This window comes from Carettochelys insculpta, chromosome 1 (genome assembly GCF_033958435.1).
Source record: "Carettochelys insculpta isolate YL-2023 chromosome 1, ASM3395843v1, whole genome shotgun sequence".
Taxonomy (NCBI): Eukaryota; Metazoa; Chordata; order Testudines; family Carettochelyidae; genus Carettochelys; species Carettochelys insculpta.
Window position 1 is genome coordinate 288,081,046 of NC_134137.1, and position 26,017 is coordinate 288,107,062.

A 26,017-nucleotide genomic window follows, 5' to 3' on the forward strand; every position below is an offset into this window, starting at 1 on the left:
TTCTTCTCTTATCTGTACAAAATTATGTATGTAAAAAGCAAAGTGATCTGTAAATGTATCAGCAGAAGACATCAGTTCTCTGCTATGGAATTTTTAGAACTTAATATCAAGTAAATGTCTAAGAATGGGAACTGCATATTCTGTTTCTAATATTCTTAGAGGAAAATCTAAATTTAAACTGTAAATACTCCTTTGCTAATCTGGACTTCACAAATGGGCAAGCATGATCGTATGGGTCCATTTCGTTTCATTAATGGCAATATCATTTTCTTTGCTCTCTGTCTCAAGTACAAAAAGTGAACAGATACTGATTCTTACCTTCCCAGGAAGAATGCTATATAAAAGGTAGAGCTATTCAGGTTGACAAACTGAAAAAGAAACATTTTCAAGGTGAAGCTGTTCTCCCACTCAGACTCAGTCCGAGGCTGCTCTGTGAATAAAGAAAACAAGTTTGAGAGGTTTAATTAGCTTAGTAGTCTTACTACATTGAGGGACTATACGCACCTTTCTGGGCTGGCAAACCTGCCTGCTGGTCTTGATTCACAGGATGACAGTAGGATTCATGTAAAACAATAACCCTCAGCAAGCCGGTTTGTAAAAGCTCTTACTAACCTCATTTAACATTGCATAGCTGGCAATTCAAGAATCACAGGAGATGGTAACAGTTTGCCAGTTTGCTAGACAGAACATTGAACTTCTTTCTTTTGGACACAAAACAGATAACTCCTGGATTTTTCCAGGTACTTTAAACTCAGGATGTCTTCTGTTTTCATTCTGGAAGTCTACTATAATTAGGTTAGCAGAATGCACACTAATGTGCTGCATAATATATTCTCAGCTAGAAGCAGACACACGTAAGGGAAACAAACACTTTTTTTTCTGGTTATTTATTGTTCTTATTTCCAGTGCTGTTGCATGCAGGGAACTACTACCGTCCTCAAGAGACCACTGTATTAAAGAGTATACAAACAGCTAACACAAACACAATCCCTGCTCCAGAGAGTTCCCAATCTAGGAGTTAGACAAAATGCATTGAAACAGGTGGATAAATAAGGAAGGAGGGAGAACTTGTAGCCCACAATATCCTGACCCAGGATTCCTATCCAGAGCAGATGATTAGGTTTAAAAGAGTCGACCCTTGTTGTGCTATGTCTACACTCATAGCCCAGTCCTGCGAATGCTTGCCAATAATGGGCATGGTATTTACCATTGTGAGTCGCTCCACAGACTTCAGCAGGAGTATGCACAGTAATAAACGTTATGGGCCAGATTTTCGGAACGTTTGAGTGCCTTCTGAAACAACACTAACTGAGGCTGATGGAAACTGAGAGTGGGCAACACCTCTGGGAATCAAGCCTGTGGCAGGGGTGGGGAATCGCTGGCCTGTGGTTCACATCCAGACTTTGCCGTGCCTGGATCCAGACCCCGAGGCTCCCGGATCCAGCATCTGGCCTGTGGGAGGGTTAGGGGTGCAGAGCACAGAATCTCAGCACCAAGCCTCGTGGGCTGGATCAGGCACGCCAGAGCTGAAACCAGATCGCAGGCTCTGCTGGGGAGCAGGGAGAAGCAGGAAGCAGCTCCAGGCAGTGCTGCTGCTCAGTGCTGTTCCCCAGCTGGGGTAAGGGGCGAGGAAGTGGCAGCGGCCTCGGTAGTGTTGCCTGGAGGCTTCATCCCAGTGCTTTGATTGGCCAGAATTTCAGCCAATCAGAGCAGAGGAGGGTGGAGGTTGGAAGCAGAGGAAGGGGGCGCAGAGCTATGTGTGCCTGGAGGTAAGTATTGCCCAGACCCCACATCCCTTGACCACTCCTATGCCCTTCCCATCCAAACCCCACTTCCACCTTCCTGCCCCTTCCCTCCCAGGCCCCTCACACCCACCCTGACCCTGCCTTCCAGACCCTGCACCCCAAACACCCCTGCACCCTCTCACCCAGACCCCACGCTCCCAGCCTTCTCCTACATGCCCCTCCTGCCCAGACCTCCACCCCCTTCACCAGCCCTCTCCCACCCATATCCCCCACCCACAGCCTGCTCCTGCACCCCACTCTGTCCTAGATCACCCACCCCACAGCCCACTCCTGCCTAGACCTCCAGATAGCCCATTCCCAGCCTGCTCCTGCACCCTCCCTCCTGGCCAGACCCCATAGTCCTGGCCCTCCAACAGTTATGGACAACATCAGTGATGTTTGTTTTTGTTTTGTTTTGCTTCTCACTTGTGCACTCCTCAACTGATTTGCCTATGAGTCAGTGTCCCCTGACCCAAAAAAGGTTCCACTCCCCTGCCCTATGATAAGCATCTGTGTAACTGAATCCTTTGCACTTCAGATATTTGGTACAGGACTGATGGGCCAGATCTTCAGCAGGTATACACTGTCATAGCTCTATGGGTTTTAACTGAGCTCCGGCAGGTTACACAAGTTAAGGATGTGGCTCCGTAACTAATTTGTCTGCAAAGCACCATGCATGGCTAGATAAATAAAATAATAATTAATACTGAAAATGGAGATTTCCCTTTTCACCCTCCAGCTGCAGAATCCCAGATCAGAGCTTCATTTTGATAGTATCCATGCATTAAAGCTCAGATAGGAATCCGGCTGGGTGCAGGAAAGAGAGGACAGGGAAGAAAGAACAGTTTATCTGTTAATAGGCAATCAGATTTTAAGATGGGATTTGAAATTGGAAGTCGTATTGATTTTTTTTTAAATCTATAAAGACAGTGAGAACAATTATAAATTCAATGCACTATTTCAAAAACATGCATTCGATTAATCCAGGCATGCGCAAAGTCAGGGGCGGGTCCCTTCAGGGGTGTGTGAACTTTCATAAGTGGAGGGGGTGGTCACAGCATGATTGGCTGCTGGATCTCAAACTCATCCATCTCATTAAAACGGTTGAAATATATGACTGGTTTTATGTCTGTGTATTCACATTTATATACCAATTAATAATGTTTTTACATTCTACAGACTTATTTTCTTACGTCTGCTGAAGTTTATTTTTTATATGAACATAACCAAAATTTCTGTGGGTTTGGATTACATTAGACAGGTGCTAACTGCAGGGATGAAAAGTGTGCCCTGATGTAAAATGTTTGCTCACCCCTGAATTAATCTAAGCAGCATTTTGTAAATATGATGGGGATATTGATTCAGGAAGAAATCCTGCACCTAGTGAAGTCAATGGAAAAACTCCAGTTGGTGCTAAGCTTTCACATTTAATATTTAGACAGAAGCCACTCTGAAGTATAGACAAAAATCAATAGACTATCATTTTCGTTTTTTATTTATCACCACTTACCTAAATTTGTCAGAAGAAGAGCAACTTTTTCGTACAACTGTAACAAATAAGAAATGACCTCTGAAAAATGTGATCAGCTCAGTTGAACATAATTAACAAGACAGACCTGTTTTCTAGGATGAATAACAATTACTACATTTTAAAGCTGGGATTTTGATTATCATTGTTTGGTAAACTTTCTTGGCATCACCAAAGCAGTAACATTATGTAGGTCTTACATAGTGCCCTTCATCCATAGAAGCGCTTGACAAAGGAAGAGAGTAATCATTATCCCCCTGGGCAGATGTGGCGCAGAACTTCTGTAATTTATCCAAGGGCAACCAGGTCTACAACTTGTCAGTTGAAATAGTGATGGTAAAAGGTTTGCAAATGAGAGAGACCAACTGAACTTGTCCAAACAAAAAGGCTTAGTGATGTCATTTAAAGACTTTGGTAAAATAATACTTGTTAAAAAGGAAGAGCTTGGAACCAATATCAGTGAACCAAAATTGGTGGGTCAGAAACTAGGCCTAGTTGTTTGACAAAATAATGAGGACAAGTTATTCTGCCATCACCCTCCTTGTGGGCTCCTGAAAATGACCTTTTCGGGGAATGCTGATTACTATGTTGCTGGCTGCAGGATCATCTGGAGAGAAGACAGGGCCTGGGGCAGTCCAACCCACATCCTACAGAACTTTCTGCTTTGTCTTAAGTAAACAGTAGTGATTTTAATCCTCCTTTTCTTTAACATAATTGAAAAGATGATCTCTCTCCAACTTTAACACTACCCCCCTATGGAAAATATAAAAGAGCTAAATGGTAGTGTGGTTGATATCCTGATCCTGGCATGGAACGTGCCTATATACAGGTCTACAACGACTTGTTGGGCTGCATGTGAACATTATGTTTTGGTGTTATCCCCCGCCCTAGACCAGACAGACAGTGTTTGTGAATCTGTTGACAATGCTTGGATCAGTTTTGCTGTGACGGCAATTCATTACAACAAATCTATAAGGCTACGTCTACACTACAGGGATCTTTTGAAAGAAGCCCTTCCAGAAGATCTCTTCGAAAATAAATTCTGGTGAAAGAGTGCATCCAATACAAAAAAACAGATCGAAAGAGTGATCTGTTCTTTCGAAAGAGAGTGTCCACACAGCCCCCGCTCTTTTGAAAGAACAGGCCAGGGATCGAAAAATCAGGCCCCTTTTGGAAAAAGGGCCTGTGGAACATCTACACATTTTCTTTCAAAAGAAGCTTATGAAAGTGGGCGCTCTTCCTGAAACGGGCGTGGTAAAGCACTTACAAAAGGAGCGCCTCATTCTTTCAATTTAATTTCAAAAGAACACTTTTTGTGTGTAAATCTTTCGAAAGAATTTGCTAGTGCAGGCTCAGCCAAAGGGTTTCGTTTAGGATTCTACTTTATTCAGTATTCTGTACTCTGTGGGTGATATTATTGGTATGAACAGGCTTTACTACTCAAGGTGAATGCATGATTAACTGGGAGAATGTCAGCTTGAATGGCATCAGATCTTGTCAGGATGGATGCATAACTCTGTTAGCCATCCAGTTCTCACAGCAGCCAACCTAGAAGTTGATTGACACAGAGTTTTCACCAATGCTTATTTCAAACAGGTTGTGAAATCACACTAGAATCTTCAGCTGCAGTCCCTGTTACCTTACAAGTGATTCACAGACTATTATGAATAACCTTTGTCTCTTCTAACTTCAATTTTCTTTTTTTATTAATCTCTCTTGGTTGCCCCAGGCTATTTTTTCTGTTCTCACAGTTGGTGCGGACTCTGCTGATGGATTGCACATGGGAGATGGAATCTGTCAGTATTTTAGGGCATCTCCATTTGGTTGCCTATTGCAACCCACATTAATTCAGGGCTTGGCTACACTTATGGGGAGAGTGACAATCCAGAACTTGATCCCCCAGGAGTTGATTTAGTGGGATTAGTGGGGATGTGCTAAATTGCCCACTGCTCACACTCCTGTCGACCCAGGCCTGCCGAGAGCAGGGGCAAAGAGGACAGTTGCCCCTGGGCTTGGAGTTTCAAAGAAGTCCCCTTCCACTCTTCCAGGACATGGAGCCCACGGCAGCTGTCAGCACTGCTGCGTCAACACCAGTATGCCATAGGGTTACGAGGAGCCAGGCAAGCTGATGGGAGAGTTTCTCCTGTTGACCCCTGGCACTGGGGATGCTGCAGTAAATTGAACTAAGTTAACATCCACTCCAGCTACACTATTCATAACTTAGTGCATCTTTGTCCACCGGTGTAGACCTGCCCTCAGTGTGGAAAGCAAAAAGTTAAGTTGAAAATCTTACCACTGCCTTAAAAGATGTTGCACAGCATGCTTTAGTATAAACTTCTGGGAGTCCTCAAACCAACTTCCCCACCCAGCGTTGAGCTCTATCCCATCCTCCTCCTTCCAATTTCTCAATTAGCTCTCCCTTTTCTCTCCCTCAGAACAAAAAAGCAGTCCAGTAGAACTTTAAAGTCTAACAAAATAATTTACATACTTTGTTTCATCTGACTCTTGACTTCTCCCCTCCTGCCGCCCCTCTTCTCTTCTGATTTGCCCACCTTGATTACAATTTTTCTGATTTGTCAACTTTGATTACTATTTTTGGTTCTCTGTGCCTTAAATATTGAGTCTGTTCTGGCACGGCTATGGTCTGAAGAAGTGGGTCTATCCCACAAAAGCTCACCACCTAATAAAATACTTTGTTAGTCTTTAAAGTGCTACTGGACTGCCTTTTTGTTTTGATAGACTAAAGACTAACGCGGCTATCTCTCTGTCACTTCTCTCCCTCAGGACACACATGGGGGAACAGACATCTTACAGCTTGACCTAAAGGTCATCATATGCAGCCTTTGGTGTGCAGAGGAGGAGAAGTAAGTTCCTGGGATGACGGCTCACATGCCAGGGGTTTTGGTCTGAATATCCCTGTTGACCTCAAATGCCTCAGTATCTCGCAGAAGTGAAGTGGTCTCTCAAGTAGGCAGCATTTACACATATATTGGTTGGAACTAACGTTATACTTCACCTGGAAACAAACTGAGGAGCCAGAGTAGTTCATGGAGCTAAGGAATAGTATGCTTACAGCAAGAAACTCCACTTACTAAAACAGGATAGTCTGCATTGGCCATTTCTGCATGGTTTGAAGATATATCCCTCTGTAAAGTATGTGCAAAACCATAGTCTCAAGGTGACAAAGACATGGGTAACTGGCAACATGGGCATCTAAAAGAAAAGGATGCAACCTTCTTGCCGAGAGCCACTAACAAAAGGTTCATATCTGACAATCACCGCTGCATGGATAGTCAGAAGCACTGGGGAAACCCAGAGAACTGTCTCCTCTTGGAGGAGAGGTAAACTTGCTCTTTACCCACCCAAGCCACTGGGATCTACCCCACTGGGACTTTAACCACCTAGGAACAGTTGGACTAGGAATCCCTTTATCCCATGCCCAAGGTCAAATCAGATTCATTAGCCAGTCTCAGTCCACCCCCACAGCATTCTCTCCTACTAGAATGTCGTGATCGACTTGCTTTTAGCCACACCCTCATGAGATTGGAAGTAACTGATGAAAAAATTCATAGCCACTCAATGCCAATCTCCCTTCCTGAAGGTTCAATGCAGATAATTTAGAATCTGTATCCTCTCTCCAAAGGGAAAAGTCTGTTCTGAGTAAGGTAGAAGCATCTCTATATTAAAAAAGAAAACTGAACCATTTTGTTTAAAAAACCACTGAGAATTACTTGCAAGTTGCAAATGAATAGAAGGAACAAGGTGTAGGCCACATTTGGGCCAACCAGACTTGAACATGTCCCTGTAAAGTAATATAATTTTTAGACTTTTTCAAACATGTCATGCACGTAAGAGAATTTTGAAGCCAGTTATGAAGGGATGGAAATCCTCAGCGCTCGTTAAAGTATGGAGCAGTAGAGGGCCTTCAGCAGCATGCAGACTGGGGCGCGTATAAAGTGCCTATATGTAATTTGCTTTAGATCCTGTCACGGGCAATGGGTCGACCTCCCTACAGGGAGGGTAGCCCCTGCTGTTGCCCCTTGCACTTGAGGCCCCACTGCCTGACAGCCACAGGCCCAACCTATTTCTGACCAGAGATGCCCCAACCCTTTCTTCTCTATAGCAAGAGGAGCCATGAGCTGCCCTCCTGTAGCTAAAGAAACCCTGAGATGGCCCCAGCCACACTGTGCCTCCGCTCCCAATGCATCTGGGGGAGAAGCAAAACTCTTCCCATAGAATCTCAGGTTCTTATATGCACCACACAGGTCTGGGGGCAGCTGAGGAGGCAGTATCTGCTACTCAGCTTTCCAGGTTCACAGTAATCTCTCTGGAGTCTAGGGATACTGCTGATGGACCCAGATGCTGAGTAGCAGATATCAACTCCTCACCTAACTTGTGTGATGCATAAAAAGCAGAATCCCCAGCGAGCGCAAACTGCTAATATTTGCAAACCAGAATCCAGTAGTGGCGGCTGTGCCAGTGGAAGTTTAGCCTCCCTTGACCTATTATTGTTTATGGATCTTGGTTATCTCTACTTACCACATTCAGCAGCATGATGATGCAAAAGTTGATGCAAACTGCAGTCCCGGTAGTTGCAACCTGAGAGTTATTCCTGATTAAAGCCCACTTAAAGGCAGCAAAAGTGCTGACAGTCACGACACGGTAAATAACAATGCCAAAAACGGCAGCAATCACCACACAGATCTAAAAGGGGGGAAGAACAGAAAAGCCTGAAATCCCTCAGAATTGGAATTGATTTCTTCCTGAACTTCTCAAGACTAAAAGACAAACCTATATAAAAAAAGGAATGACACATACATCATTTTCCTTGAGAAGGGTTTCATCTGAATTAATATCTAATTTCCTCTCCATTTCCTGTAATATAAAATACACTTGATATCTGGTTAAAACCATGTCTAAATTTAGTCATTCTCTTGAAAAATGTACTTGTTTTCCAGTGTTAGTGAATGGTGCTCGATTGCTAATCCTGGAAATTGAAGTTTCACCTTGCTAATATTGGGTATGTGGAGAAGAATAGTACATGGCTTATGGACCACCTAAGTCCTACTTTGAATATTTAAGTTGTACCTAGACTTTAGCACTGTCCCACTGCCCATGGTGAATTTCAGACGATATTAAATACAGCACAAGAAGCAACAGAGTTTCCTCACACTACTTTAATGACCTGCCTCAATGTACTACTTTGGAGGAATTATATGTAAGGATGCTAAATGATAATTTAATCACTGGCATTTTGGATGACACACAGGACTTGTCTCCTTTACATGGTGGATTGACACTGCATTAACAGTCTCTGGCAAGGCATTCCAGAGGTTGACTGTACATTGTGTGAAGAACATCCTTTTGTTTGTTTTAAACCTGCTGTCAATTGATTTCATCAGATGCCCCATTTAGTTATGTTATGTTATGCTAAAGGGTAAACAACACTTCCTTATGTTTTTTCCACACTGTTCATGATTTTATAGTCTATTAAATCCTCCATTGCTCATCTCTTTTCCAAGATGAACAGTTTGTCTTTCTACTCTCCCTCTTATAGGGAAGATGCTTTATACCTGTACTCATTTTTGTTGTTGCCATTCTCAGCACCTTTTCCAATTCTATCTTTTTTTTTTTAAAGACATGATGACCAGAACTGCAGGCAGTATTCAAGGGTGTCTTTATATTTCCCGTGGATTTATATAGTGGCATTATGATATTTTCTTTCTCATTATCTATCCCTTTCCTGGTGGCGCCTAACATTCTGTTCACTTTTTTGACTACTGCCTCTGCATATCGAGTGGATGTTTTCAAAGACTTATCAAGAATAACTCCAAAATCTCTTTCTTGAATGGGAACAGCCAATTTAAACCCCTCATGTGTATGTATAGCTGAGATTATGTTTTCCAGTCTGAACTAATTTGAATTTATTAACACCAAATTTCATGTGCTGTTTTGTTGCCCAGACACTAGAATTTTGTGAGCTTCCTTTGTAAGTCTTCACAGTCTGCTTTGAACTTATCTGATTAATTTTGTATCATCTGCAATCTTTGCCATCTCATTGTTTACCTTCTTTCTCCAGATCACTAGTCCCAGTACAGACCTGTGGTGGTCCTGTTATTTACCTCTCTCCTTCCCGAAAACCAACCATTTATTCCTACCCTTTGTTTTCTGCCTTTTAACCTGTTACTGATCCATGAAAGGACCTTCCCTTGCATCCCATGACTGGTTACTTTGCTTAAGAGCCTTTGGTATGGAACCTTATCAAAGGCTTTGTGAAATTCCAAGTACATTATATCCACAAGATCACTCTTGTCCATATGCTTGTTGGCCCCTTCAAAGAATTCAAGTATATTGGTGAGACGTAACTTCCCTTTACAAGAGCTGACCTCGGTCATCTCCAACATACCATATTCATCTATGTGTCCGATAATTCTGTTCTTGACCACATTTTGAAATGGTCATCTGGCACAGAAGCTGATTTAAGTGCTGGGTTACATACCAGTTACTAGTGCGGCAGTTTCATATTTGAGTTCCCTTTGAATTTTTGGCTGCATACCATCTGACCCTGATGACTTGTTTATAGTTTGTCAATTTGTTCCAAAACATCCTCTATCAATGCCTCAATCTGGATTCATCCTCTGATTTATCACCTTAAAAGAATGACTCAAGCTTGTAAATCAAATCCTTGGCAGTGAAGACTTATGGGGAAAAACAAAGTCATTTAGTTTCTCTGCACCGCAGTCATCCAACAGCCCCACCACTGGCAAACTTCTTGCTCCTAATGCAAAGCTAATAGGAAATTACAGGCTGGCACAACTAAATGCTGTAATGCCAAAATCTGAAATATTTTTATGTCATCCAATACATACATACATTATTTATATATGTATGTATTGGGTGACATAAAATCACACAGAGACATATCTGTATAGGTATAGGCATATGGATATCATCTAATTTTTTTTTTTTGGAAAATAAAATATTTTTGGAAAATAAAAACTATATATGGCCATTTTTGAGTCAGCACAATTTTGATATTTTATTTCTGGATTTTAAACTGGCATCACAAAGTTACTTTTGATGTAAGGGGATATTACTCATCAGAAACCTAACCAGACAATATTTTAAAACAAATATAATATGGGTCTTTCCCAGCAGGTGGAGTGATCAGATGAAACTCTTACTTTAATGAAGCAAAGGGAGCCCAAAATGTAGTTATCATTGACTCTACTGTTGGTCACAACAGCAAGCAGCTGGATTTGCAGGGGACAGCTCCAGAACCAAACTATATTAAGGCTTCCAGATATCAGAGTAAGTAGATTTTCAGGGTGGCATTTGGAAGGTAGAGAGGGATTAAAGCCCCATTAGCAGGGTGGTTCAACCACTTCTTTTTTAAGATAAGCAGTCTGTAGCACCATACAGACTAACAATTTTATTTAATGGGGTAAGACCCACTTCATCCAATGAAAAATCACTAATAATAATAAAAGTGAATAGTTGTTCAGTGAGTATCAATCACATCATCATATTGGCTATGTCTACACGTGAACGCTACATCGAAATACGCTATTTCGATGAATAACGTCTACACGTCCTCCAGGGCTGGCAACGTCGATGTTCAACATCGACGTTGCGCAGCACCACATCGAAATAGGCGCTGCGAGGGAACGTCTACACGCCACAGTAGCACACATCGAAATAAAGGTGCCAGGCACAGCTGCAGACAGGGTCACAGGGCGGACTCAACAGCAAGCCACTCCCTTAAAGGGCCCCTCCCAGACACAGTTGCACTAAACAACACAAGATCCACAGAGCCAACAACTGGTTGCAGACCCTGTGCATGCAGCATGGATCCCCAGCTGCAGCAGCAGCAGCCAGAAGCCCTGGGCTAAGGGCTGCTGCACACGGTGACCATAGAGCCCCGCAGGGGCTGGAGAGAGAGCGTCTCTCAACCCCTCAGCTGATGGCCACCATGGAGGACCCCGCAATTTCGATGCTGCGGGACGCGCAACGACTACACGTTCCCTACTTCAACGTTGAACGTCGAAGTCGGGCGCTATTCCTATCCCCTCATGGGGTTAGCGGCTTCGACATCTAGCCGCTTAACGTCGATGTTAACATCGAAATAGCGCCCAACACGTGTAGCCGTGACGGGCGCTATTTCGAAGTTAGTGCCGCTACTTTGAAGTAGCGTGCACGTGTAGACACGGCTATTAAGTAATAGGGTGACCACATTTCCCCATGGTAAATACGGGACATTGGCCTCTGGGGATGAGGGAGGGGCTGCTGTCCAATGTTAGGGCACTTGGTGATGGGAGCTCTGGAGCCTCCAGTGGGGTGGCATCAGGGATGAATGGGAGTGGAGGATGGGGGGTCTGGAACCTCTGGTGGGGGGGGGGTGTTCTAAAGCCTCCTGGTGGGAGTGGACAGAAAATGAAACAAAAGCTGCCTCCCTGAGGTGTGGGAGGCCACAGAATGAGGCAGCTGACCCATGGCGGGGCTCCCTGGCAGCGGAACCTGCCTCCCCTAACTGTAAGGCACTAGGGAACGAGGAAGCCACCCCATTGTGGAGTTTACTGGCAGTAGGACTTGTCACCATGGGGTGCCAGGGAATGGGGCAGCTGCTCCACAGAACAGCTCCCTTGAAGCAGGAGCTGCAGCCACACGGTGCAGAGCTCTGGGAAGAGGGCAGCCACCAAGTGGAGGAGCTCCCTGGCAGGAGAGGCTGCCACCCCAAGACACAGGGTGCCAGGGAACAGGAGTCCCTCAAAATATGGGACAATTTACCTATTTTCTTAAAAACATTGTGGACGCTTGGGAGACAGCTTAAATAAAGGACTGTCCCTAAACAAATGGGATGGATGGTCACCCTATTAAATAGTCATATTGAGAGAGGAGTGGGATAGCTCAGTGGTTTGAGCATTGGCCAGCTAAATGCAGGGTTGTGAGCCCAATCCAGTACTGGATCTGGACAGAGTGCAGACACTGGTTCTAGTTTTGGCTTCTCAGGGTGCAAACTCCCCATCTGGGACACTCACTGGATGGCCAGCTGAGAATACAATCATCGCATGGAAGCCTTATAGTGCACTGGAAAGCCAAATACCCTTTTCAACATCAGTGTAGTATATAGGGAAACCAAGAGTTCTTACTTCCTACATTCTTCTCAATTTAAGAAACATTCCAGACCCCTGCAGTATTTTCAGCGATCTCATGCATGCAATCATGGGAGGTAAGACACTCATGGATGGCCATGTTGAGAATACAGTTGCTGCATCTGTGTTGGTAATGTAATGTGTGGGGAAACCAAAAATTCTTTCCTCTAATTTTGAGGGATCGGGAGGGGAATGATGAAAATGTAATGGGGAAAGATGATGTCAAGACCAGAGAGCATACCCAGAATGCTATGGGGATGAGGAAACTATGGGATAGCTTCCCACAATGCACTGCTGCAAAAGTCAGTGTTAGCCAATTTGTGTGTGGCAGCAGTGACTCAACTTTGTGGAGAGCACAGTGGAAGTCAGGATGGTCAAAACTGAACTTATAAATTTCAGTATTAAAAAAATCAATATAAATAAATTTGATTTTATCTCGCAGTGTAGATGCAGCCTAAGAGTGTCTTCCACTCCCTTACTATTGTCTCTGCCTTGTCTGTGGGACATCATTCCCCCCATCCCCGCCCCATATAATTCAAAATAGAAGTTTCCCAGTCTAAATCACATAACTGTGCCTGCACAGCTCCAGTTGCAGTTTATATTTTACCTTCTGACCCCCTGCCCAAGCGTCACAACCCCACTGGGATTAGATCACGGTATGTACTATTGGTAATGGGCAGGTGGCAAACAGTAGGTTCACCAGGTCAGAGAACACAGACAATATTTTAGAAAAGAGAAAAAAAATTATGCTTCAGTAGAATGGCAACATTCTCTGTTGTAAGGTTTGTACCTTGGAGAGAAGAGGAGCAGTTCAGAATAGAGGGAGGGGTTTACCTTCCCACACTGCATTAACACTGATGATAATATCTCTTTTATGCACTGTAACAGTGTCTGTAGCACAATCACCAGGAGCCCTGAAAGCCCTCTTAAATCTGCGTCTCTCACGAGGGCTGCCTTTTAGTAAAAACAAGTAAAGCCCATGCATGTGCTCAGGTATCACGGTCTATATCTGCACTCTCTCTCAGCAATGATATGGGTTTTGTACTGCATGCAACTGGTAAAGGAATTAAACTTCTCAAACCATAAAAAATATTCCAGATGCAGAAACAATAAGTCTGCTGCATTTATCTGCAAATGCTTGGTAAGGCTCTGGCTTTCCAGATATGGGATTCATCCGTTCTTTCTTGGAGTACTTGGCTTCAAACTGGGGACGTATTTCTTCCTAAAGAATAGATGAACAATTTTTATGTGCAACACAGTTGGACCAGATTAAACTTTAGATCACTGTTTTCATAAATTTATTTCTAGTAATACAGCAGTGAAGTTAAGTGGCAGACACAAATCTTGGAAAAGCTTGGTTGTTAGGAAATCAGAAACTCTTAAAAAAGAAAACAGAAGAAGAAAAGAATGGCACCTAACTTCAGAGAATTAAATTAGCAAAATTTACAAACTCCCGCTCCAGTTACCATTATAATCTAAAGTGTTTGGAAATGTACACAACGTTGTTTCAAAGATGACACCATGAAATTCACTGTGATTTTTGACAGCAGATGGTAGAATTTCAGCAAAGAAGGAATTGTACTTGTCCATTGTCCAAGCTCACATGTAAATAAAACTGCTTGCTAGGTATTTATATACCCACCCAATTTTAGCAAAAAGTTCTTCAGTGTTTGAAGACTTATCCTGCCCTCTGTATTACTGATTCACCTCTGAATGTGGGGGAAATTAGATATAGGGCAGTGTTTAAAGTTGTTCCTATTGGCAGAATTTATTCACCCATTACTCAGGCAACATTCTTCTTGGCCTTCACCTCCAGCTGACAGCCCCCTTGCTTTCTCTCCCAGCTCTGCTGCATCTTGTGGATAGGAAATTCTTAGAGGAAGCTGCTATCCCTTTGTAGTCTGATGCCATCACTCCTTTAAATGGCAGTGAAAGGCAGGCACAGCAAAGTGAAAGAAAACACCAACTAGCCCTCCAGCTTGTATCTGTCCTGGGAGAGAATTAGGGCAGGTCTGGCTTTCACAGTGAGCAATCCATTCCCATGGGGATAGAATCTGGACACTGAAATCAAAATTCAGTCCTTCAGCCTCTTGAGTGTCTAAAGCCCACCATCTGTTATTAGCAGTAGCAGCTGTTCTGGGCTACTAGTCTGTCTGGGCTTCTGACCAGGAGGAGACAAGGCCAATACAGCTTAGTCCTAATTAAGGCCTTAACAGCATCATTTGAGGCCACTCTCATTGACAGGTCGCCTTTCCTAAGTGAGTGACTCAGGGCCATCCTTAATCTGGGCCTTACATAACTTGAGCACCTGCAACTCCCCAAGCCCTGTTGGGAAGTGGGGGCAGCAACTCTGTGGGGGGTGGGGGAGGTGTGCTCAGGGCTGTAGGGATAGAAACGGGGCAGGGAGGCTGGTGGGGAAACAGGTGGAAGGGAGAGAGGTGCAGTCTGCCAGGGCGGGTTGGGTGATTGAGGTGGAGCATGGGGCTGCGGGTTTGGGTCGCTGCGGTCACTGGGACCACAAGGTGAAGCAGGGGCCAAAGGGCTGAGGAACTGTGGCACCAAGGGGCCAGGATGTGGAGAAGGGGCTGAGGGACCAGGTTGCTGAGGCTGGGAGATGGAGCATGGGAGCAAGGGGCTGGGGGGATTCGGCCTTCATGGTGGGGAGGAGGAGCAGGGTCAGGGGATTGGGCTGTCTGGGCCAAAAGCAGGAGCAGGGGTTGGAGGTCAGGAGACTGGGGCTGCTTGAGCGGGCACTGTACTTGCCCAATGCGAGGCATACACATCATGGGGCACTCTGGTAAAACCCACGTTATCCAGCACTCAGAGAACCAGCACATTCTGTTGACAGGCACTCGGGGCAGCTGCCCTGGGGCCAGTTGCCATGAGGGGGGGCAGCTTCTTTCCCCACCCCACCCCTGGCTGGCCGCCGTGGGGGCCAGTGGCTGTGGGGTAACTCTTCTGGCCAGGGCTGGCAGAGCAGGGCCAGAACAGGCCCTTGGGAGCAGGGTCGTCATTGTGTTCTCCTCCACCCCCCGCAGGGTCAACTGAGCGGGTCCAGCAGCCCCATGCAACTAACTGGAAAATTTGGTTATCGGGCAACCCCTGTCCTCATGTGATACTGGATAATCACAGTGCTTCTAAGGTACTTAATTTGGGGCATGGTGCTGGCCCAAATTTAGTGGAGCCCTATATAGCTGCATATTATGTGTATGTCTAAGGAAAGCCCTAGAATGGCGGGTGTGCACCAGCAGATCCAGGAGTTTAGCCACTTGACTGAAAGCCTTTTGGGCAATAATACTGTTACCCCCAGTTCAGCATCTGCATGGCACTGTGTTACGCCTACTGTGATGTGAAAACAACAAGTAGCCAGACATCTGGGAGCTGTGACAAGCCTCTGGAGCTTCCCACCTCGCTGTTCTTAACAGCTGTCCAAAGCTACCCCTACAAGCTGCTCTTAAGGTTCAAAGTTGACACGTAATTAATCAAGGGCAAGCAGGAAAGTCAAACTTTTGCTTTTTAAATCTGATTTTTTTGTTTTTGATTAACAAGTAATTGGTTAAAAATTAAATCATGCTGTCAGATTCTTTTAGCATGATTACTGGTAGTGCCACGTAATGGGGTCCAGATCCTGTTCAAACCTGCAGTGGTGTAATCCCAGAGAATGCCTAAACACTCCAGGGATGATAGTTTGTATTTATGGTGGTGGAAAATGATAGCACAATTCGGCCTGCAGCAATCTTTTTCACAGCTCTAGATGAAACCTCTTGAGAGAAAATGCTTATCCTTGCCTAAAGATAAATTATAACCTTTATTTTCTAACTTTTGATATGAGCTGGAAACTGATAATAAAATTAAGGAAAAATTAGTTGCTGATTTTTAACCAGACTTTTACATGCAAGATTATGGAAATAAATTGTCTGTACAAACCTCTTCTGCTTCCCAGTCTATCAAGTCCCAGTCGTAAGCAATTACTGCTCGTCTTCTTTTCCAAAACTCCAGGAAAACAGTTGCTGGAACAAACAGAAAAAGGAAACAAAATCATTTTCAAATGAGGAAAATATGTTAACTACTAGCATTACTGCTGAATGAAGCTGATACGTTATTTTCATGCGTGTGCATAAATGGACTTATTTAAACAAGAAATCTTTCTGATGATCAAAACTGCATTCACAAGGTATTGCTCTCTACTTTGGGTTGTGCCAGACATGATTGACACTTTGGAGGCTTCATTTATTGCTAATTGAACATGCTTAATTTGCAAACAAATGAGCTACAGATTGAAAAGAATAAAATGGTTCCTGTGAGTTGTCTTAGCTAAATTAAACAGACCAATGACAAAGACAAAGGTTACTTGGGGACAATGTAAATAAAAAATGTAGCTTGCCTTATCAGAACACTGTAAAATATACAGAAATCAGTATCCAGAAGAAGCAAAGAAATTTCTAATCAGATTCTATTGGACTTGCAGTGCAACGCAGAACTACTGCGGACACTAGAACTGGTGCCTCATCTTTCTAATCCATGACATTGCCTTTAACACAAAGAACATGTATTTCTGGCATTAATAACTGCAATTGTCCTATGGTGAGAAATAAAGCCAGGCCCAAATCAACACTCTAGAGCTCAACACCCCAAAACTTGGGGGACCTACATTGCCATCTGGCTAATGTCATTAGAATGGTCAAATCAAAAACCGAGACCCAGTCATCCACAGATCTATAGCTGGGTAAAGGTTCAGGTCCATCTCATATTCCTGCTACTGCAACTATTTTTAAGAGTGACTCCATCCACATATTAGTGTCCTGTATATGGTTTTAGATGTCCATGGTATTCATCATCTACTCATGACAAAGAGATAGCTGTGTTAGTCTGTATTCTATCAAAACAAAAAAGGAAACGTAGCACTTTAAAGACTATCAAAATTATTTTGTTAGTCTTTAAAATACTACATGACTGCTTTTTTGTTTTGATAATCTACTTGTATCTCTGGCTATAACCAAGAATTCAGAGATATGCAAAACTTCTGCAAACCAGATGTATTTGAATTTTATAATCAAAGATGGAACTAACTGTATGCCACTGTCAAACCACAATTTGGCTTTAGGCAGGGATTTTCAAAGGGAGTCAGATGCCCAAATCCCATAGGCTGTTTCTAAAATCCCAGCCTTAATTGGTTGTGACCTCTTTAACTAACCCAAATATTATGGAAGAAGGTGGGACAGATACTGGACTCCAGAATCCAATAGCAAAATTGGCCAAGGGAGCTGCCATTTCCTAAGGAAATAGCTTCTACAGTGCAGTTCTCTATCCTGGTCACAGCAGAATAATTATCATCCTGCAGATGCATTTTAGTTCTTCTGATTTGCCTATAAAAATAAAGGCTCTTGGAGCCCTTCCGAAAAGTTTAAAAAATGCTTACATAAAACCATAAAAACAGCAGCTTCTTTTCACCTCAAATTACTTTATGAGCAATCAGAAATAAAGCCAAAAGCATCTGATTTTCCATCTCCCCTACAAACATTCCCCTTCCTCTTTAAATACCCGGATACACATATGGGACTTGCAGTATAGGTTGAAAGTCACCAGATTCAGACTAATTTGGGTATATTTCAAAGTTTGTTAGGGAGACATTTTAGAGAGAGGGATTTGATTCAGAAATCTCCCTCGCTGCATGGGATCATTTTTTTAATATTCACTTTCAGAAGGGCCAGTTCAGCTATATGACTGGGTGCTTTTTAACCTCTTTCCCACCACCTAGGAAATGTTTCTCTGTGTAGTGTGGTGATCTCAGGTGCATGCTCCGCATGAAAACAGAGCTCCGAGTCCAAATGTAGCATTTGAAAACTCACATGAAAAAGGAAAAAAAAAATAGAATGGGCTTTCCTGTATTTGAGTGCAGCTTTTTAGATTCTCTTGGACTTACACATATGCTGTCATGATAGATGCAATACATAATGTCTAAAAAGCCAAATTATTCCTGAAGTAAACATTGGGTATGTACATTGAAGATGCAAAAATTGAGCCGTGTAAACCAATGTCTGCCCAACTTCGGAAAGGAATTTTGTTTTAGTGGGGAGTCTAAAAACATTTTCCAAGTGCAGGCAAACACTTACTCCTTCCGTTAGAAAAACAGCACTGCTGTTTTCTGTTGCAGGATACTGAACAGTGCTGCTGTCCCATTTAAATCAATGGAGTCAAAAATAGCCATGTACTGCAGATTATCATAATTTGTTAAGTACTGACATTGAGTACAGTTCTTTGCAAGACACAAAATGAATTCAGTCCTTGCCCCTGAAAGCCGGTACTCTCAGGGACTGATTCTGATTCTCAGGGCTTGTTAAAAATAGACACAAAAGATAGGCCACAGCAGGCAACCCAGAGGAGCCAATTGTTTGTAAGCAGTGCTATTATATTATTGTTATTACTGGCTCACTTTCTCTGGGCTCTGCAAAGAAATGAGCCTTTAGGAAGAACTTAAGGCAGAACTAGGGCAAGCCGAGGGCAGGTCTACACTAAGGCTACGTCTACACTACGAGATATAATCAATTTTAAGTCAGTTAGCCCAATTTTTGCCAGTGCCTCTCCTCAATGTAAATTCCATTAGCTCGATTTATGGACCACTAAAATCAACATATCGAAATCCTAAAATCGAAGTGACCCAGTAAGTGTCGCATTCAGTTTGAATTTAAGAATCCAAATGAAGTGTAGTGAGGAGGCGGCATGTCTTTAAATCAAATTCATTAGCCTCCACAGATATTCTGGATGTGCCCCACAGTGCACCACAGTTCTCCGCTCTGGCCTCTTATGTCTCCACTGTTCTCAACTGCATAGTAATTAAGCAACAGAACTGTTAAAATTTGGCACCTGGAAGCCCGTGGCTGTAGCGTCATGAGAGGCTGAAAAATCTGCTTTATTTTTGCTTGCTAGGAGTGCAGCTGTGGTGTCACTGCTTCAGTGCATACTCCTGCTAGCTGCCTTGTTTTTCTGTATTGCCTGGTGCCAGCTGCTCGCCCCCCGGACCATGTGTCAGGTAAGCTGTGGGTGGTGGCCGTGCTTGTCTGGTGGTATGAAAAACTTCTTTTCAGCCCTTCACATGATGTCCTCACCCCCACATCCCCTCCCTTCCCTCCTCCTGGAGGCATCACACAGTCTGGAACATTCCCATGCCCGGACACATCATGTAGCTTGACCCCAAACCAATAAAAGGAGGTGCTGCGCAAGGTGCCAGGCAGATTGCAATCGGTGAGGGTAAAGATTTCTGGGGACTGGCTGTAGCTGGGGCTCTTTTAGCTGCCCAGAGGACATCTCCCTCAGTGGTCATGATTTTCAGGGGCTGGTTGTAGCCAGGGGTCTTGTACCTGCCCTGAGCCATGTGTGTCTCAATGAAGGCAATGTATTAGCTATACAATTACCTCAGTTGTTGAAGTAAGGCTTGCAGACATGGACTATTCATGTCCTAAGGGTCTTCTTTTCCATGTGCAAACCTGGCTGTAGTCTGGGGTCTTTTAGCCTGATGATTCATTCAAGTTTCAGTGTAACAACTGTGTTTACTTGTGCATAAGGGTCTTCTTTTGCAGGTGACCTAAATCCAGCTCCAAGCCTGAGAGAGGCACTCCGTGGGTGGTCACAATTTGCGTGGCTGTCAAATGGGTACTGTCTTTTAGCTGCCATGGCCCATTACTGATGATTCGTTCGAGTTACAGCGTAACAGCCGTGTCTACTTAAACATACTTAACATGGCAGAGGAAAGAGGAGAATGAAATGTGGGAAGATGGCATCATATACCCACATCTACTTGTGCGGCCAGAATGCAACAGAGCTCAGAGAACTGTAAGATAGGTTCCCATAACATGCTGCAGCAGCTCTCGATTTAAGCTACTTGTGTGTGGCAACAGTAAGTCGATTTTGTGGGTAGCATGTAGGAAGGTGAACATGTTCAAAAATTGAATGGATAAGACCCAGCGTTAAGAAATCAATTTTAATAAAACTGATTTTATCTCATATAGTATAGACGCAGCCTAGAAGTGCTACAGCAACACAGCTGATAGAGCTGTAGCACAGTAGCACGACAGGTCATGATACTCTATGCTGATGGAAGAGCGGTCTCACTCCAGCATAACTACTCCATCTCTGTGTGAGGTGGAAGCTATGTTGACAGGAAAGCATCTTCCACTGACATAGCACCAGTGTGGACAGCTCTTAAGCTGCTGTAACTGGCATCACTCATGGATGTGGCATTTTCACATCCCTGAGTGACATACGTTAGATCAACAAAGTTACAGAGTAGCTCTGCTCTAAAATGAGGAAAAGGATGAGGAAAAAAAGGTGGATGTAGGAGAAGAGGAGAAACAAAGAAATTGTCACTAAAAATTTATTTAAAAAACTAGGAAAAGATAAATTAATCTGCCAATAAAATGTCACTTAGCTTGGATCACCACAAAGTAATTTAGAATAATCTTATAGTACAGTATATATTCACTGAACAAACCCAACCATCATTACCGAAACATTTATTAAAAAGCTAAAGCAGGCGACGGTGATAGCTTCCATGGGCCCCAAGCAAGATGTGGGTGCATGGTGTCTGTGTGCCTGCAGAAGGGGCGGGGCCAGGTATAGCCAGCCTTCACCACCCACTGGACCTCGGTGCTGGGTCCACCCTCAGAGCTGTGCAGAGCAGTGCTCCGGCAGAGATTTAAAGGGCCGGGGGCTCCAGCCACCACTGTTGCCATAGTAGCAGCATCAGGGGGCTGAAAGCACCAACCCCCTTTGAATTACTAGGCCCTGGCACAATCACCCCCTTTTGCCCCCTCTCCCAATCCCATTGGTGGGCCTGAGCTCAAGCTTAAAGGAGAATTGGTGTTCTCATTTATACTCATGTAACCCTATTAGGACAATGATGTTGCTTGGCTGTTACTGAGAGCAAAAGTTGCCTTCAAAGCTGTTTCAGACAGTGACTGGAGTATGCACTTTCCATGGTGCCATCGAGTTCCATTGAAAATAATCAATGTATGGTCATTTTGATCAGACCCTTGTGTGATGATACCCCATGAAGATTCGTATTACATTTATTTGTTTATGTCAATTTCTGGGTAAGCAGCACTGAATATGGAAAGAGGGAGATTAGACAGAGTAGAGGGTGAGATTTCCAAGACCAACCTGCCAATCCCTCACTCTCCAAGGACCAATTTTGCTGTGGATAGGAAGTACATTAGATTTCCTCCTTACACTATGCCTTGCATTTCTTGCAGAAACTAGCCCTCAGGGTATAGACAGGAATTTGAAATGCACACCCATATTGGCAACCTGTGTATATAATTTCCCCAGGGAGATGTGCCATTACTCAATATGACCCCTATCACATAGCAGGTGCTGTTAGAAAGATCTGGCACTGCTGAAAGAAAAGACCAATTGAAGACCAAAAATCCCTCTTGACAGTCACTGTTAGAAATGTATTCAAATAGTAACATATCACTTAACACACAGCATATGTTTTTGCTACACCCTGGACCTATAAAGTAGTACATATGCTAGTTTTTGTTTAATCCTATACAATTGCCACTCAGGAATCATTACTAGTTACAAGCGTGGACTGAAACAAGTTCTCAGAGGAAGGCAAATCAATTATGCACTGTGAAAACGTTCTTTGCAGTCATTTGCTGCAGTGCTTGTTCTTGAACTGTTCATCTGTGAATTACAGGCACAAGAAAAAGCAGCCAGAAAAGGCAAAGCTAGGTACATACCTTCCAATAGCCTTTAGTGAAGAGATGTACTGTAAGAAGGTTATTAAGGGTTCAGATATTTCAAGGCCGGACAACATCATTATTATTTTCCTTTTCCATTAACTTTTTACTAATTTTAAATTTTAAAGTAGATATATATATATCTTGTGAGAGAAAAACATGCACAACAAACAAACATGCTTACACATAAACTTCTTATAAAATAATGACCATTTGCTACCTGACCTAAACCATTTTAAACATCTTGGCTGCATCTACATAGCATTCACTTTTCAGAAGAGACTCTTCCAAAAGCAAAAACAGATGTGTAGACGGGGTTCCTTCAGGAAAAAAACCCGTTTTCAAAAGAACACTTCTTCCTGAAACAAATCACGTGAGATTATGCAAATGAAGTGTGAGATTTGTAAATCAGTGGCTCATTTGCATTTTTGATCTTACTCATTTGTTTTCCTCCTCTGAAAGGGGAATGCTGTGTAGATGCGGCCTTTGTGTGTGTGTGTATGCGTGTGTGTGTGTGTGTAAGATGGGAATGGTTAAAAGATAAATCATTTGAATTACAAACAAATTTTGTTTGTAAATTGTGTAAAAATCCAACAAGTTAAAATTAATTAGTTAAGAAAAAGAATAAAAAAAAAGGTCAGAGGAGCGAGATAGAGCTGGGTAGAGACAGAAGTGGGTAGAGTGTTGGGGGAGGCCCATGCATATAACAGGATCATCCCCATACTTCCAGGGCAGCACTCCATGCCTTTGACATTTTTTCTTGGATATAGCATGATGCTTTCCCTCAGAAGAGAGAAGAACTGAAGAAAGACTCCAGAAATTACGTCAGAAAATTTTAAAACTCTAGCTTTTCAGCTAGGATATAACTATCCACCTGGATACTGCCTATTTGATCCCTTTTTTAAAATTAAAATGCCCAGAAACTGAACATGAAAAATATACATTTTTATCCTTTCCTTCCATATTATCATTGAATCAGAAAAGACTTGTTTGGGAAGAGTCAAGCCAGTGCTTGGCATCTGAGCAACTGAATTTAGGCATACTGGAGTGTAAAGTCCTGGCTCACATCATACATTACACAAATTCAAACAAAGACTTACCCCACACTGCCATGAAAACAGCAAAAAAGACAGTAGCTCCATTGTCAAAAAGATGTGTTACCTGTGAATGATACCAGTAATTGGATGAATTCATTGTGTGAAGGTTCTAGTCACAACTTATTCTATTTTGTTAAAAGATAAAAATAAAAATGAGTGGTGCTCGTGAGAGTCCCTAGACAGACTTTTCTGAAGACCAACAGCCTGTCTGTGGGCCTTACCCTGAATGGCGCTGAACATGGGAGTTACAGGTATTCAGCACTGAGTTGAGATCAAGGCCCTCAACAGATGAACAGATATCCCTTCTATAGATTTATAGCTTTTAGGGTAGTTCATCCTTTCAGCCTGAGGTAATTTGTTTTGAGAAGCTATGCACAAAAGATGGTTTGCAAGTGTTATTCCAAGTGAAAGAATAAATGTTTTCTATTTGCATTGTTTAAATGTACCTTGGCATAAACACAGCTGTCTGACAACCTCATGAAGGGACAGTATTTATCACATATAGGACACATTATAATATCTGTAGCTTGGCAGACTTCTTTACTGGAAAAAGAGAAAAGATAAAGGTTGATACTTACATATACAACTATCATTCTTAAAATGAGCCAGTATATTTCTATGAAATTACAGCTGGCGAATTAAATTCCTCTTATCACATTTCTATGGCTTCCTGTTAGTAACGTCAATATGTCCCTGGCTGTCCATAAGACTTTGAGATACATACATAATGACTGTGCAGGCCTCCTCAACTTCATAAACGAATAATGCTTCTCTCAAGAAAACACATGCACTTTGAAATCTTTAGATGACATGCCCCTTTGTTTAAAAAAGTAAGGAGCATAATCCCAAAAGCCTGGAAAATATGTTGTAGTCGATAGTCCTTCAGTGGACAGAAAGAAAAAGAGGATGAGTTATTAGACTTTTACTATTTCTAAATTGTCCCTGAGCCGAGAATGGTCTCTGACAGAAGGAGTCAGGAATAGGATGAATACAAATTAAATAGAAATTTGTTCATTCCAAGGGACTCATTCTGATACTGCCTCCAGCTGGCAAATGTTGCCTGTCCTTAGAATCAGCCAAGAAATGAGCCCAGACGAAGGGTGAACTAGAGCAGTACTCAGGTTTGTTACTGGTGCAGATTCTACAGGATACAGCAGCGCTCACACAGACATGCAGTGCGCAGGTGCAACGTCTGCAGCGGCACGCAAGGTGGCATAACATTTGAAGAGTGTCATCCGCAGCACCACAGTTGGGCCACCCTTGAGGAGACGGACAGCTTCTCTCCGCTCTGCCAGCCAGTCAGAAAGCCACGGCTCTACCATCTCCCCAACACAGTGAGAAGCTATCTTTGGCAGCACCCTTAGCTTTACTGTTCATGCACTCAGGGGAACACATGGTATGCAACCCATGTGTCAGAGGGCAAGACAAGGGCAACTTGATGCACGTTCTTCACTATCTTGTGAAAGTTGGGCACACTCTTGCCTCATGTGTTCACATTGTTCTTGTTATAGACTTGATAAGATATGATGAATTTTTAAATAAGACATGAAAGAGAACGAAGCCACACACAACAACCCCAAACTTGTACAAATAGGGGTAATTTCACCAATAAAAGCACTCGCTTTACCTGACTTGGCAGTGGTTCAGTGTTGTGACGCCATACAAAAAGACAAACAATCCAATCAAGGCAGCTGGGAAGAGCATTCCTGTGTACCAGCCTAACCAGGCAAAGTACAAGCCAATTTTTTCACCAAAATACCGTCTGTTTAAAACACAACAGAGCAAAGTTAAATGGCAGTTTATATCAGTTATATTTATTGTTGTTTTGCTTACAGAAGGGAAGATTTAAGCTAAATTTGAGGGGAGAAATTGGGTTAAGATGTTATAAAACAGCAGCCTAAATCCACAATTAATTATCTGCCTGATCTTCAAAAATGCCTCACTGCTCAAACCTCCCATAGAGGGGAGCAGTGATGGATTTTCAACTTTTTAGAAAATGTGGTAATTAATTTAGCATGTCCATGAAACAAAGGCCAGAGGCATCTCTCAGTGACACAGGAGTAATTCCTGACTACCTCTGTTGAGATCAATATAATTACACCAGTGTAAAATTAGTCCAAGATTAAAGAGAATTAGTTCTAAAGTAGATCGATGAAGAACATGGTTACTAATCGGACTCATAACTGTTGCTTTTCAAGGAGTGTTGCACATGTCCGTGCCACTCCTGCTGTTGGTGTGCCCAGCTGAAGCTCCCCATGCTGCATATCCCTGCATTCACATATAAGGGGCAGACCCATCCTCAGCCCCACTCAGTTCCTTCTTGCCTTAACTCTCATGAAGAGGAGTAGATTTGTGGATCATACAATGGGCATGTGCAACACACATCTTGAAGAACATAGCTATAAAACAGGTGTGTGACCATTTTATCTTTATCTAATAACTGGACATGTGCATTCCACTCTTAGTGACTCACAAGTCATAAGACAGGAGGCACAACTGGAGTCTATGTCAATAAAGAATGAAGAACAATTTGTCCCACTCTAACATCATCTCTGGAGTCTTCAGCCACAGCACAGCTGGAAGCAAATATGTGGACCAAGGGCAAGACTGTCATTCTACAAATCAGGCAATGGTCTGCAATTGGAACTTGTGCCAGAAGTGCCACAGAAGCCAACTGTGGCCTCACTGATTAAGCTGAGATATTGTTGGACAGAAT

The 26,017-nt window shown here is 43.0% G+C and overlaps 1 protein-coding gene across 1 annotated transcript in view; it reads right to left on the minus strand.

Moving 5' to 3' along the window:
• ANO4 (anoctamin 4) overlaps positions 1–26,017 on the minus strand; it is a 194,252-nt gene that overhangs the window by 43,604 nt on the left and 124,631 nt on the right. Inside the window, exons 13-20 of the mRNA XM_074983973.1 lie at positions 24,929–25,063; positions 23,748–23,844; positions 23,305–23,365; positions 16,392–16,474; positions 13,546–13,686; positions 7,852–8,016; positions 3,295–3,331; positions 319–430 (exon numbers count right to left, since the gene is read on the minus strand). Coding sequence (XP_074840074.1) covers positions 319–430; positions 3,295–3,331; positions 7,852–8,016; positions 13,546–13,686; positions 16,392–16,474; positions 23,305–23,365; positions 23,748–23,844; positions 24,929–25,063 — 831 coding nt within the window. The remainder of the gene's footprint in view (positions 1–318; positions 431–3,294; positions 3,332–7,851; positions 8,017–13,545; positions 13,687–16,391; positions 16,475–23,304; positions 23,366–23,747; positions 23,845–24,928; positions 25,064–26,017) is intronic.